This window comes from Globicephala melas, chromosome 19 (assembly GCF_963455315.2).
Source record: "Globicephala melas chromosome 19, mGloMel1.2, whole genome shotgun sequence".
Taxonomy (NCBI): domain Eukaryota; kingdom Metazoa; phylum Chordata; class Mammalia; order Artiodactyla; family Delphinidae; genus Globicephala; species Globicephala melas.
Window position 1 is genome coordinate 15,673,290 of NC_083332.1, and position 15,383 is coordinate 15,688,672.

The 15,383-nt window shown below is 48.8% G+C and overlaps 1 protein-coding gene across 3 annotated transcripts; it reads left to right on the forward strand.

The window, feature by feature from the left end:
• Positions 1-3,036: 3,036 nt before the first annotated feature.
• On the forward strand, positions 3,037-15,084 carry PRODH2 (proline dehydrogenase 2). Of its 3 annotated transcripts, XM_030874546.2 has the most exons (11): positions 3,037-3,097; positions 3,360-3,622; positions 3,699-3,895; positions 3,986-4,124; positions 4,207-4,293; positions 9,784-9,864; positions 9,951-10,106; positions 10,207-10,373; positions 13,204-13,314; positions 13,703-13,788; positions 14,748-14,932. In XM_030874546.2, exons 2-11 carry the CDS (start codon positions 3,449-3,451, stop codon positions 14,930-14,932), a joined length of 1,383 nt encoding a protein of 460 aa, XP_030730406.2. In that variant the 5' UTR covers positions 3,037-3,097; positions 3,360-3,448. The 3 variants fall into 3 exon arrangements, with proteins under 3 accessions (XP_030730406.2, XP_060144812.1, XP_060144813.1); XM_060288829.1 differs by lacking the exons at positions 3,037-3,097; positions 13,703-13,788 and having other exon boundaries at positions 3,449-3,622; positions 14,748-15,084; XM_060288830.1 differs by lacking the exons at positions 3,037-3,097; positions 9,951-10,106 and having other exon boundaries at positions 3,449-3,622.
• The last annotated feature ends 299 nt before the right edge of the window (positions 15,085-15,383 follow it).

Genomic DNA, 15,383 nt, shown 5'->3' on the forward strand with positions numbered 1-15,383 from the left:
ATGACTTTTTTGAGGGAGTGATTCTTGTGGCCTCCTCTACTTCTTCCCGGATCAGCACTGACTCAAGAAGTTGATCTTATCCACATGGAAACAACTTAGATGTCCATCAACAGATGAATGGATACATATATACAATGGAATACTACTCAGTCATAAAAAAGAATGAAATCATGCCATTTGCAGCAACGTGGATGGACCTAGAGATTATCATACTGAGTGAAATAAGTCAGAAAAAGAAAGACAAGTACCATATGATATCACTTACATGTGGAATCAAAAATATGACACAAAAAATTTATCTATGAAACAGAAACAGACTCACAGACATAAACAGAATTGTGGTTGCCAAGGGGTGGGAGAGGGATGGGTTGGGAGTTTGGGATTAGCAGATGCAAACTATTATATATAGAATGGATAAACAACAAGGTCCTACTGTATAGCACAGGGAAGTATATTCAATATCCTGTGATAAACCATAATGGAAAAGAATATGAAAAAGAATGATGTATATATATGTATAATTGAATCACTTTGCTGTATGGCAGAAATTAACACAACATTGTAAATCAACTATACTTCAAAAAAGTAAATTTAAAAATTTATGACTTTAGACCCAAACTCTGGTTTACAGGAAATACAGAAGATAAAGGAACACATTAAATGACATCATAATCAGGCAAATACAATATGTAGGACATTCTGTAAGACAACTTTAAACTTTGTTTGCAAATTTTCATGATAAAATGTCAGGGAAAGTGAAGAAATTATCAGTGATGGGAATGCATTCAACACAACAATCTGCAAATGTTAAAAATGAGGCAGATCTGCAAACTATAGAGAAAATGAACAAAGCCAAAGTTTGAAAAAATCAGCAAGATTGATAAAATCCCCAGTTAGACTGATCACGAAAAAAAGAGAGAACAGAAATTACTAATATCAAGATTGGAAGAGAGATTATCACTATAAATTCTGTCACCATTAAAAGGATGTTAAGAGAATATTATGACAACTTTGTGTCAAGGCCTTGACAATTTAGATGAAATGCCAATTCCTTGAAAAACACAACATATGAGGGTAATTCAGGATGCAATAGAAAATATATTTATTCAAGAAATTGAACTTATTATTAAAATCCTTCCCACAAAGAAAGCTCCAGGCCCAGATGGCTCTGCTGGTGAAATCTATCAAAGATTAAAGAAAGAAATAACATAAAATCTTTCAAATCTGAGATCCAGCTATATGTGCTGAGATGGAAACAATCCCTCAAAATACATTAAGTAAAAAAATCAATGTGCAAAGGGACAAGTAGTATTTTCTCATTTATGTAACGAAAAGGAGCTACATAGGTGTGTTTCTATGCACAAACCATCCTCTGCAAGGATACCCTGTTGCTTTAGAGGCGTGAATTGAGGAGTTGGAGAAACTGCTCCACTCCTTTTCCTTTTGTATTATCTTAATTTTAAAATATGAACTGTGCATGTAATAAAAAAAAGTTTCAAGACTTTTTAACCCAGGGTTTTTCTGGCTTTATAGTCTGACTCTTGTCCCTTGATTCTGTGAATTAGGTACTGAGGAAAAGACTGCAAAAAGGGTGGTTAAAATTTTATTCCTGGGGTTTAGGGGACAAGGACATTAAATCCACACTTGGCCACTGGCTGTGTGACTTCAGACATCTTTACCTCTCTGAGGCTCCACTTTTACTATCTGTGAATGGGAGGTTGTGCATTAAAGGATTAATTTTGTCCACTCCTGGGAGGTAACCTCTAATCCCTTAGAATATCCTGCTTGTTAGGAGTATCTTTGTTTACCTGGGGTCCTTGGGCTGTGCAGTATAAACTTGACCCCTGGAGGGGCTGGAGACTAAGGTCAGTCATGCGGGAGGTAGGCCATGCCCATGTGACTGACCCCCAATAAAAAGTCTGGACACCACGGCTCATGTGAATGTCCCTGGCTGTGGCACTCCACGTGTGTTTTCACGTTTTGTTGCTGGGAGAATTGAGCACCATTCACTGGGCTCCGCTGGGAAACGACAATGAGAAGCTTGCTTTGGTGTCTCCAGGACCTATGTCTTGTCTTGGTGTCTCCAGGTCGTATGTCTCCTATGTCCCATAGCTTCTTCCCTTTGGTATTTTTAATCTGTATCCTTTCATAACCATGAGTAAACCAGTTTTTCTGAGTTGAGTCCCTCCAGCGAATCGGTGAGCCTGAGGCGGTTTTGCGGATCCCTAAACACAGGGGTGATTAATGTCATATACCTCTTCAGGGGCATAGACACCAATGGGGTTGTACGTACACAAAACTTCATGATCACAGCCAGTATGTATTGAGCACATACTGTATACCAGGCTGTGTGTGTCCACGAGCTCACTGGATCCTCATAACAACTCCGTGAGGCTGACACTATGATTCACTTCTTATGTTTATTTTATTGTGAAATGTACTGTACATTCAGGAGTGTAAAATATAAACGTATGGCTTTAAAAAATACTTATAATGTGAACAACTGTGAATCCTCATCAGATTAAGATAAAAAGGACATAGAAGTCCCCATGAGCCCCTACCCAGTTACAACTCCTCTAATCCCTTGAGGTAACCACCTTTCTGACTTTTGTGATAATAATTTCCTTGCTTGCGTTTCTTTGTAGTTTGACCACCCATGTATGTATGTATCCCCCATACTATATTGCCATTTCATTATCCCTGCTTTTGAGTTTTTTGAATAGAATAAGACAGCATGTCCTGTCTGGCTGTTTGGTGTCTGGTGTCTTTCACACACCACGTGTGTGAGATTTATCCATGTGGTTGTGCGTATCAGTAGTTTATGCTCTTTTCACTGCTCTGTAGTATTCTGTTGTATGACTATACCACAATGTATTCATCCATTCTCCTGTTGATGGAAATTCCCATTTGGGACTATTACAAACAATGCTGCTGGGAACGTTTCCTCCTGTACATGTTTCCTGATGCCCATGTTCAAGTTCTCTAAGATACATACTTAATATGGAACAGATAGGTAAAAGGTTATGTGCATTTTCAAATTTATTCAGTAGCACTACCCTCTCTCCCATTTTAAGATGAAGCAATTGCAACAAGAGAGGTTAATGGACTTTCCCAAGGCCACAAAGCCACACTGCCTTGCTCCCAGAGCCCACATTCTCACTTAACACCCACTGGCATGTGATGGGCACCTAATAATTGTGAGCTGTTATTCTGAGGGTCGTTGGGGGCTGTTTTGGGGGGTTTCCTTTCCTGTCCCCATTATTCTGAACTATGTCCCCGTAAGTTAATAATTAACTGCCCCTCAAGGAGCCCGTGATCCTAAAGATTTACCTTTCCCTGGTTACTGTCTGGTTAATCAGTCACTGCCCCTGGCCGGGCAAGGGGCACTAGGTGGACCAGCGGCCTCCAAAGTCCCCTGACCTGGTGTGGAAGTGGCGAAGGATTCCTGATGCTCTGGACCTGTCGTGTGCTCTGCTCCCAAGCGGGGCCCTCCGCTGGGGGCTGGAAGCCCCTGCGCTTTGATGGTGGGGCCTTCCACCTCAAGGGCACAGGAGAACTGACCCGGGCTTTGCTGGTGCTACGGCTGTGTGCCTGGCCCCCTCTGGTCACCCACGGCCTGGCGGTGAGCAGTGACCGTGGGGACTGGCCCAGGGGCTCCCCAGGGCCAGGCTCTGAGCCCTTGCTCCCTGTCACCCCAGCTCCAAGCCTGGTCTCAGCGACTCCTGGGGTCCCAGCTCTCGGGCGCGCTTCTCCGAGCATCCATCTACGGGCAGTTTGTGGCTGGTGAGACCACAGAGGAGGTGAGGGCCTGTGTCCAACAGCTGCAGAGCCTAGGCCTCCGGCCCCTGCTGGCGGTGCCCACTGAGGAGGAGCCAGACTCAGCTGTCAAGACTGGGTGAGTAGGGGGCCAGGGACCAGGGTGGCCGGGAGGCTTGCAAGAAGGGGGTTAGTGGGCTCCAAACCCTGACGCCTGCTGGCTGGGCAGCGAGGCCTGGTATGAGGGGAACCTCCGCGCTATGCTTCGATGTGTGGACCTGTCACGAGGCCTCCTGGAGAGCCCCGGCCCGACTGGAAACATCCTCATGCAGCTGAAGATTACGGCGCTGATGAGCACTCGGCTCTGTGTAAGGGACCGGCAGAGTGGGAGGGGAGGGGGTGGGCGCCCCCCAGGTCCCCCTCGCTACCCCATCTACCACCCCATTCCAGAAGGAGCTAACCTCACGCGTCCAAAGGCCAGGGGGGTCCTTGGAGCTGAGCCCTGAAAGACTGGCCGAAGCCATGGACTCTGGGCAGGTAAGGAGCTCAGGCTGGGGGAGATTGAATGGTTGGTGGGGAATGTGGGGGAAGCAGAGCCCCCTGGACTTGGAGGTAGCAGGCACCCGCCAGAGGCATGTTCAAAATGTTTAACTACCTCTACTTTCCAGGCTTAGAATGGTCAGAATAAGTGTGGCTACAGACCTGGGGCATGGCTGGAATAAATGGAATAGGGGTCACCTGGAGACTCTAGGGGAGGGGCCTGGGGGCTGGGAGCTCTCAGAGGAGACACTGAGACAGCAGCTCTTTACCAACTAGAAGAAAGTAATCAATATTTTATCAATCGACTCAGCTATGCTAGTGTGTGCTAACCAGCTGGAAGCTATGATTAGACCAATGGGTTTTGGTTCATTCATTCACTCATTTGTTCTTTCACTTATTCTTTTTTTTTAATTAACTGTAACTTTTGAAAAATATTTACTTTATTCATTTACTTATTTGGTTGCGCCGGGTTTTAGTCGTGTCAGGTGGGCTCCTTAGTTGTGGCACGTGTGCTCTTAATTGTAGCCGGCAGGCCCCTTAGTTGCGGCATGCATGTGGGATCTAGTTCCCTGAGCAGGGATTGAACCTGGGCCCCCTGCGTTGGGAGCACAGAGTCTTAACCGCTGCGCCACCAGGGAAGTCCCTCTTTCATTTATTCTTTATTTCCATATCTTATTTCTACCTTCCCTGCCATCAGCAGCATGTATCTCTTAGTTACTGTGATTTTGTTTTGCCAAGTATATGCTCTTTGGGGGCATATTTTTCCAACATTTTATTATGAAAATTTTCAAACATACAGAAAAGTTGAAAGAATTTTACAGTGAACACCCATATACCTGCTGCCGTTAACATTTAACTATATTTGCTTTATTTATTTATTATGTATTTTTAAACATCTTTATTGGAGTATAATTGCTTTACAATGGTGTGTTAGTTTCTGCTTTATAACAAAGTGAATCAGGTATACATATACATATATCCCCATATCTCTTCCCTCCCTCCCACCCTCCCTATTCCACCCCTCTAGGTGGGCACAAAGCACCGAGCTGATCTCCCTCTGCTATGCGGCTGCTTCCCACTAGCTATCGATTTTACACTTGGTAGTGTATGTATGTCCATGCCACTGGGCTTATACTTGCTTTAAATCGTATCTATCCTTCTATCCATTCCTCTATCCATCCATCAATCCACATTTTTTTGATGCATTTCAAAGTAAGTTGCAGACATCAGCACACTTCTCCCCCAAATGCTTCAGAACGCACATAACTAATTAGAGTTCTGTATGTATTTCTTTTCAGGTAAAATTTACATACAATGAAATGCACACATTGTAAATGTACCCTTTGATGATGAGCTTTGACAAATACACATCTGAGCAATTCAAATCTCTATCAAGGTATAGAACCTTTCCATCACTGCAGGAAGTTCCCTTGTGCCCTTCTCCATCAATGGGGCTGGGTGGGGGGTGGAGGGTATAGTTTTAAACGCACACAAGTAACATTATGTTACCTATGGCATTCTGTTTCTTACTTTTTTCACTGAGCACTCTGATTTTAAGATCCCTCCAAGCATCTCTGTGTACATCTAATCCATTTTTTAAAATATTTATTTATTTGTTTGGCTGCTCTGGGTCCTAGCTGTGGCACGCGGGATCTTCGTTGCCGCGTGCGAGATCTTTTAGTTGTAGCATGTGGACTCTTAGTTACAGCATGTGGGATCTAGTTCCCTGACCAAGGATCGAACCTGGGCCCCCTGCACTGGGAGTGTGGAGTCCCAACCACTGGACCACCAGGCAAGTCCCTAATCCACTGTTTTTAATGGTTGCTTCTGGCCGCATGGTTTACCTCTCCTGGGATGGACACCCGGGTGGTTTCTGAGTCTCCATCACCCCAAATCATGCTGTCTGGGACCTGCTGAGGTTTCTTTTTTTAATTCGTAATTTTTAATATGTGTCACAGAACACATAGAAGCAGGACTTAGTGCTTCAAAGGATCAGCTTTGGAGTGTACCGAATTTCACCTCTTCATGAACTTAGTTTACTCATGTGAGGGCAGTGATAGTAATTTCTTCCCAGGGTGTTTTCAAAGACTAAAGCCCCTGCCAGGCTGGCATCTGCACGATGACAGAGGGGCCCTCATCCCTCTGTGTCACTAGCTTCCCTTGGCTTCCCCAACACCATCACACCTGGTGTTCCTTTTCCACCTCTGCCAGCTCATTCTCAATCTTCGTTGGGTTTTACCCTGCCTGACTCTTAAATATGGAGGTTCCCCAGGGCGAGGTCCCGGCTCACTCCCCTCTCAGTCCTTATTCCCCTCCAAGGGGCCTTCGCACCCACCCCTACAGCCTGTTTCCCTGCTCTGCGCTCATGATGCCTGCCTTCTGTCTCCAGCCCCAGCCTTTCCTCTGAGTCCCTCTGGAACCTCCGCCTGGACATCCCCCAGACCCCTCACACCAACTGGGTCCCACACTGGCCTGTGTCTCCCCAAACCTGCCCCTTCCTCCTGTCCCCATCTCAGAGCAGTCCTACCACCCCCATCCCGATCCCAGGCCCCACCCATCCTTGGTCTTCACAGCCACTGGCTCCACAGCACGATTCATAACTGTCCTGTCCACGGCCATATCCCAGGCCATGGCACCTAGACAAGATGTGATAAACATATGTTAAATAAATGAGTAAATGAATGGAGCAAGTGAGTCTGAAACAAAATTAATGGTGGAGAACTTACCACTCACAACGTGCACTGTCCTAAGTGGTTTATATGTGTTCAAGGGAAGCATTTACTCTCTGCCTGAAGATGCTGAGGTTTAAATCCCAGGTCAAGCTGTGTGATTTTATAAGTTTATTTATTTATTTATATTTTTGGCTGCGTTGGGTCTTCGTTGCTTCGTGCGGGCTTTCTCTAGTTGCGGCAAGCAGGGGCTACTCTTCGTTGAGGTGCGTGGGCTTCTTATTGCTGTGGCTTCTCTTGTTACGGAGCACAGGCTCTAGGCATGCAGGCTTCAGTAGTTGTGGCACACGGGCTCGGTAGTTGTGGCTCACAGGCTCTAGAGTGCAGACTCAGTAGTTGTGGCGCATGGGCTTAGTTGCTCCGTGGCATGTGGGATCTTCCCGGACCAGGGCTTGGACCCGTGTCCCCTGCATTGGCAGGCGGATTCTTAACCATTCTCCACCAGACACAGCTTGGAAGTCCCAAGCTGTGTGATTTTAGACGAATGACTTCAACTCTCTATGCCTTCACCTCTGTTTCCCCCTCTGTAAAATGGGGATGACAATAGTCCCTACTTCAGAGGGTGGTGAAGGGTAAATGAGGACCTGAAATTGCATGTGGCGCCCTGTCGGCCCTCTGTGAGGGCGGCGGCTCCACCAGCTGCTCACACCCCAGAACTCTCCTGGGAGGATGCCCCATAGGGAGACAATTCTCTGACTGGGGAGAAGAACTCCGCAGGTGCCCCTCACCCTTCCCTTCTCCTGGAGAGTCTTCTCCCCCAGGATAGTATCCATACCCAACCTGTTGACCATACTGGAGCCCTAAATTCCACCTGTTCCTCTTCCTTTAACTTCCCAGTTTCTTTGAACCCAGCTGGACTCCCTGAGTCACCAGCAGGTCACATTCACCCTCGAATCCCCATAAGAGGACCCTGAACTAGGGATAGTTATTATTTCCACATTACAAATGTAACAATTCCCTAAACGTTTGTTGAACATCTACCACATTCCAGATGCTGTGCCAGGGGTGGGGATGATGACCAAGATAAACAAAATCTCTGCCCTCGAGGTAATTACTTGCTAGTCTGGGAGGCGCAAGAGACTCTCAATTGTTAAAACCAAAGCCAAGTTGGGGCTTGCAGGGCCTCGTGCTGAGGCGGGGGGAGTGGGGGTGGGGGGGGGGGGTGGGGGGGGTGGGAAGCGCACCGAGCCAGGAAAATCATTCTTTTTCAAGTTTAGGTTCTAGTACCCCTCGGGGTCTCAGTTTCCTAATCTGGAAATTGGGAATAATATTTACTTAATTGTTTTAGGGGATCAAATTTATTAATGCAGATAAAGTAGGTGCTTTTGAAATTGGGCTCCGAGGGCTTCCCTGGTGGCGCAGTGGTTGAGAGTCCTCCTGCCGATGCAGGGGACACGGGTTCGTGCCCCGGTCCAGGAAGATCCCACATGCCGTGGAGCGGCTGGGCCCGTGAGCCATGGCTGCTGAGCCTGCGTGTCTGGAGCCTGTGCTCCGCAACGGGAGAGGCCACAACAGTGAGAAGCCCGCGTACCGCAAAAAAAAAAAAAGAAAAAAAAAGAAATTGGGCTCTGAGAACTTCCCCATATTAGTAAACCGCCTTCTCACTTGAGCTCTTTTGAAAGGTTTCTGTTTATTGTTCCCTTACAATCAAATGATTTTGGATTCAGATGGGGAGTGTGGCGCAGAGACAGACACAGAGAAACATTGCCCTCTCTTCACTCTATCCATAAGTGTGTGAAAAAATGTAATAAATGTTTAATTATACTAAAACAAAAAACAAAGCCGATATGTTACAAGTATAGACAGCCATTGTAGGGAAAAATAAGGCTGAGGAAGGGGAAGGGAAAGCCCCAGGAAGGGAGTTGCAAGTTCAAACCAGAGAAAACCTCATAGAGAAGGTGGCATTGAAATAAAGACCCTGCGGAGAGGTTGGAGTGAAGTAAGTGGACATCTGGGCGAAAAGTGTTCCAGGCGGAAGGAACAGCCAGAGCAAAGGCTCTGAGGTGGGAAGGTGCCTGGCATGTTCAAAGACTAGCAGGGAGGCCCGTGAGGCTGGAGGGCAGTAAGCCAGGTGGAGGGTGGGAGGAGGTGAGAGCAGAGGGGTCAGACCAGGGGAGCCTAGTGAGTTGCAATGAGGCCTTCAAAGTTCGATGAGGAAACTGAGGTCCCAAGAGACGAATGCGAGGTAACGCTTATGGCTCTTATTCTGAGCTAGCTACTGTTCCAAGCACTTTCTAGATGCTAATTCCAAGTCACGTCACTCTCCCACTGGAAAACAGAGCTTGGAATAACATCTGCCTGCTAGGATCATTGTAAAGATTAAATACATAAGATGGCATCTGAAGCCACCTATTATCATAACAGGTATTGAGCGCTCATCATATTCTGGCACTGTCCTGTTCTGTGTATGTCCAGGCACAGCTCATATATTAACCCATTTTTATCCACACAGCGACTCCATGAGGTAGTTATTATTATCACCCCCATTTTACAGAGGAGAACATTGAGGCCCAGAGAGGTTATATGATTTGTTCAAGGCCACACAGTAAGTGGTGGAGCCAGGATTCAGACTCAGATTCTGAGCTCTCAACCATTGTATTATCCCTCAGTAAATAATATCAATGTGATACAGCTACTTTTCAGATTTCGAACAATTTCTAAACTGTTTTTCCCTTCCTGCTGGTGGGGGAGAGAAGACTTAAGCTCTGGAAGGGTGCAGTAGCCCTGAACTGCTCCTGCCATCCCCCACCCCCCACAGGACCTCCAGGTCTCCTGCCTCAATGTCGAGCAAACCCGGCATCTCCAGGCCTCCTTGAGCCGTTTGCACCGGGTGGTACAGGTAACACCTGTGGCCGCGGTCTGGCTCCGCTGCACCTGCTTGCTGGTCACTCCTGGGGGCCCGACCACAGTCTCTCTCGCCCTCAGCACGCCCGGGCCCAGCATGTGAGGCTCCTGGTGGACGCTGAGTACACCTCCCTGAACCCTGCACTCTCTCTGCTGGTGGCCGCTCTGGCCGCTCGCTGGAACGGCCCCAGGGAAGGCGGGCCCTGGGTGTGGAACACTTACCAGGCCTATCTGAAGGTGTGTGGTGCACTTGGGGGGGGTGGGGGGGGTCCGGGGGAGGGGACCGCAGGCCGGGGTCCCGGCACCTTGACCCGAAGCTGCCCCTGTGCTCTGCCAGGACACCTACGAGCAGCTGAGGCGGGATGCTGAGGCCGCAGACAGGGCTGGCCTGGCCTTCGGGGTGAAGCTGGTACGAGGGGCATATCTGGACAAGGAGAGAGAGGTGGCCCGGCTCCAGGGTACCGAAGATCCCACTCAGCCTGACTACAAGGCTACCAGTCAGAGGTGGGACTGGGGCAGGCTGGCCTCTGAGACAAATAATATTAGCATCTAACCTTTCATCAGAGCTCACTCCCCAGGGTGCTGAGTGTCCTGTGTGGGTCCACACAACACTCCCTCTCCCCAGTCCAGGACACCGTCACTTCCCACCTGAAGAGCAGCCTCCTCCTTGGGCTTCCTGCTCCCTTCTCTAACCCCCTCCCCATTCGGTCCCCACGTGCAGCCAGAGGGAACCTGCCTCAAATCTTGTCCCTCCTCAGTTCAAAATCCCCCCATGGCGCCCAGTGCACCCTTGATAACCCCCAGATCCTTGCAGCGGCCTGCAATCCTGTCCCCTCGCTCACTTCACTCCAGCCACACTGGCCTCCTTGATGACCCCCAGGGCCTTTGCACTTCCTGTTCCCGCTGCCCAGAACCTTCTCCCTCCAGACAGTGGTGTGGCTCAATCCCTCACCTCCTTAGATCTTTATTTGTTGGTACCTTCTCAGGGGACCTTCCTATCAAAAACTAGAACTTTCCACACCCACTCACTTCTTCGATTTATTTTTCTTCCGGCACTTATCAGCAGTTGAGGTTTCACATTCGGTTGCTCATTATTCGTCTCACCCACGGGAGCGTGGGCCCAGGAGGGCAGGGCATTCTGATTTGTTCACTGCTGAACCCTCAGTGCTTAAAATTGCGCCTGCTGTGTGGTGGGTGCTTGGTACAGATCTGTTGAAAGAATGAATAAACAACCCAAGCGGTAGATACTATTATTATCATCCCCATTTCACAGAGGATGAAATCGAGGCACAGAGAAATGGAATCACTTACCCACGGTCGCACAGCTAGTGAGTGGCAGGGCCAAGATTTTTGGCAGACTGGCTCTAGAACCCACATTTTTACTCACCTCAAATCATTGTGAGTTCCTTGGGCCACCATCCCATGGCCCTGGGAAGAAAGAATTTATTCTTTCAGGGAATTCCCTGGCAGTCCAGTGGTTAGGATTCTGGGCTTTCACTGTTAGGGGCCCAGGTTCAATCCCTGGTTGGGGAACTAAGATCATGTGAGCCGAGAGGCCGCAGCCAAAAAAAAAAGAAAAAACAGAATTTATCTTTCAATACATACTTGCTGACCACTTTATTTTTCTTTTAAATTTATTTATTTATTTATTTATTTATTTATTTTTGGCTGTGTTGGGTCTTTGTTGCTGCGCTCAGGCTTTCTCTAGTTGCCGCAAGTGGGGGCTACTCTTCGTTGCTGTGTGTGGGCTTCTCATTGCGGTGGCTTCTCTTGTTGTGGAGCATGGGCTCTAGGCGCACGGGCTTCAGTAGTTATGGCACGCAGGCTCAGTAGTTGTGGCTCATGGGCCCTAGAACTCAGGCTCAGTAGTTGTGGTGCATGGGCTTAGTTGCTCCATGGCATGTGGGATCTTCCCGGACCAGGGCTCGAACCCCTGTCCCCCGCACCGGCAGGCAGATTCTTAACCACTGTGCCAACAGGGAAGTCCCTGACCACCTGATTTAGATCAGGAACTGTGTTGCACCCTGGTTGCAGTGGCAACCAAGGTGGCCACCAGGCCCTGTCTTCATGGAGTTTTCAAAGCCCAATTCCATTTCACAGTGGACCAAGGAGAGGTCTGTAGAATTGCAAGTACTCACCAAGTTTCCAGAGCAAGTTGCCAAGCCACGAAGGCTAAGCTTGCATCCAAGCCCATGAAGCTTCCTAGGCACATTTGTGTCCCATAGGCTTAATCATTTGGCACCATTTTTGGGTTTTTTTACTGAGATATAATTCACATATCGTAAAATTTGCTATTTTAAAGTGCACAATTCAGTGGCCTTTAGTATGTTCATAAGATTGTGCAGCCATCACCACTATCTAATTCCAGAACGTTTTCATCACCTCAAAGAGAAACCCCAGGGCTTCCCTGGTGGCGCAGTGGTTGGGAGTCCGCCTGCCGATGCAGGGGACACGGGTTCGTGCCCCAGTCTGGGAAGATCCCACATGCCGCGGAGCGGCTGGGCCTGTGAGCCATGGCCGCTGAGCCTGAGCGTCCGGAGCCTGTGCTCCGCAGCCGGAGAGGCCACAATAGTGAGAGGCCCGCGTACCGCAAAAAAAAAAAAAAAAAAAAAAAAAAGTTGAGTTCTCTAGGACTGGAATCGCTGGGTCATATGGTCACTCCATGTTTAACTTTTTGAGGAACTACCATATGGTTTTCCAAAGTGGCTGCAGCATTTTAGACTCACACCAGCACGGTGGGAGGGTTCCAATTTCTCCACATCTTCTCCAGCACAGTACCGTTAATGTTTTAATAGAGATTTTGAATAAATAATACATTCACATGATTCAAAAATCAAAATGATATGAAAATGAACACACCGACACAGCTCCCATCCGCTCCCATCACCATGTAATCACGGGGTCTCCCTGCCCCCGCAGGGGCACTCCACTCTCCTCTGGGTGTTCATTTAGCCGGTCCCCCACTTACAGACATTTGGGTTGTTACTAACCCTGCTCTGTAGACACTGCTGCAGTGAATGACCTTGGATAAATGTCATCTTGTGTGATGTGGCCCTTTGCTGTGAGAGTGCCATTGTACCAGAGGCTTTATGTCCACCCTCATCTCACTCCATCCTCACAACAACACTGTTAGGTGAACGTGGGTTGTTAAAGAGAGGAAAAAGCCTCAGAGAGGGGATGTCTTTCACAGGGGAGGCAGGTGGGATGCAGGTACTTCCCGACTTCAGGGTCCTTGCCCTTAGGCACCCCACCTCCCAAGGACAGAAATCCCCAGTCCCTGGGGCCTAACTCTCACTTACCAGGTGTCATATGCCAGGCCTTTATCTCCCTTCAGTTACAGCCGCTGTCTGGAGCTGATGCTAACCCAGGTGTCCCATCGTGGCCCCATGTGCCCCCTCATGGTGGCTTCCCACAATGAGGACTCTGTTCACCAGGCAACCAAGCGGTATGAAGTAGGGGACTGGGAAATAGGTACCCAAAGGGTGGTGGATGTGGAACAAGGGGAGGGACAGTGTGGGCCAGTAGGTTCAAAGGGGATCTGGGGAGGATATTCAAAATATTTAACTCCTGCTACACCTGCAGGTCCCATAGGCCCCAGCTGAACAAGGCATTGCCCCTTATTTGCTGGGGCATGGGGAGGTCCCAGGGCTCCAGGGAAGAAGTGGGGACTCACTGGGGATCCTTCAGGGGGCCCAGGGCAGTGGTTATTTATCAGTGAGTTTGGAAGTACTTCAACATTTGAATAACTAGCACAGCCATATGAGCGCATCATGGCTGACTTTCAGCTCTGGATCCAGCCACTGTCTGGATTGATGATGTGGCCTTTTCTGTAGCATGTGGGAGCTGGGCATTCCTCTGGATGGGCCTGTCTGTTTTGGACAACTTCTGGGGATGTGTGACCATGTCTCCCTGGCACTGGGTACGTGAATGATCTGTCCCTCCCAGCCCCACTCCCACATCCCACCCAGTCAGCCCCAGGCCTCATTCCCTCCCAAACAGATCCCATCTTCCATTCCCAGACAATGCCTGGCCAGGCTCCCATCCAGAGCCTGCAGCCGGTCCGAGCGCCAGACCCTTCCAGATAGATCTGTCCCATAGCTGAAGGCCTTGCGGGCCTGTGTCTCTGTGTCTGCGGTCTGTTGTTTCTGTTGGTTCTTCATCGTGGTATCTTGTCACCTGTGTGCTTTGTTTTCTTTACTGTGTTGTTCACCAGGGCCTGAGACCAGAAGATTTATGTTTTCTTCTGCCAGGTGCTGAGGGGTACAAAGTCAGTGTACCCTAACTTCACAGCTTGAGGGGTTTTTTTTGAGATATCCCAGGGATGCAAATTGAGGCTGCAAATATTTTAGGGGACTAACCCACGGCCACAACGTATCAGAGATGGATTTCTCTAGTTTTTTCCTTGCTCTGCTCATGGTCAAGGCCATTCCCCGGGAGTGAGGGAGGGTGGGAGGTTTGACTTCTTGTTATCTCTTACTTTGAGGGTCTAGATTTTTGGATTCCAACTTAATCTGGGGAAGTTCTCCTTTATAACTCTTACCGTGGTCAGGCTTTGGGCCTCCATTTCTGTACCCCCTGAGCTTTGAAGTCATTAAGTAGCAGCCCAATTTTGCCTTCAGGATAGAAATGCTTCTTGTGTAACCCTTCCTTCTCTGGATTCTCACTTTCTCTTAATTCTTGGATTAAGCATTTTCATAACTTTGAGAAGATTTTTTTTTTAATGTTTACTCCAGGATTTTTAGTTTTTTCAGTGGGAGATTTTGTCCAACCCACCTAGTCTGCCATGTTCTCAGAAATGGAAATCTCTGTTCCAGATGGGGCCTGGGGGAGCCTCTCCCCCAAACACCAGCCCACACCCTGCAACTACTCTCCCTCCAGGGCAGGCTGGCTATGCTGTGTACAAGTCCATCCCCTATGGCTCCCTGGAGGAAGTGATCCCCTACCTGATCCGGAGGGCCCAGGAGAACCAAAGCGTACTGCGGGGTGCCCGCAGGGAACAGGAACTGCTCAGTCAAGAACTTCGGCGGAGGCTGCTGGGGCGGGGCCTGAGGGTACCCCATTAGCACCCCCAGGGCTCATATGGTCAATAAAGGTCCTGAGCTGCTGCCCAGGCAGCTGCCCTGTACGGAAGCCGCCTCCTTGGGGAAGGGCTCATCTCGACCTCAGCCAGCCCAAGCTCAGGGGGCTCTGTGGCTCAAGAGAGATCTTTAGATGACCCCAGAGCATAGCAAGGGCATTGATCAAAGACTAATGAGCTCCCCCACCAACCCTGAGGCAGACGATCCTGCCATGGGCCTGGGGTCAGCTCTACTCAGCCAGCTAGTGGCTCACGCGGGAATTTTCTTTACTCCAGTGGACGCCCAGGTAAAGAGCACAGATGAAGAGCAGACACGGAGGCACTGAAATCTAGAGGCTGGGCTAAGGCCACACGTCCACGGAGGGACGGAGAGAAGAAGCAAGCCACTCTCTGATTTAATAAGCATTTACTGAAGCTCCTTCTGAGCTAGGCTTCCA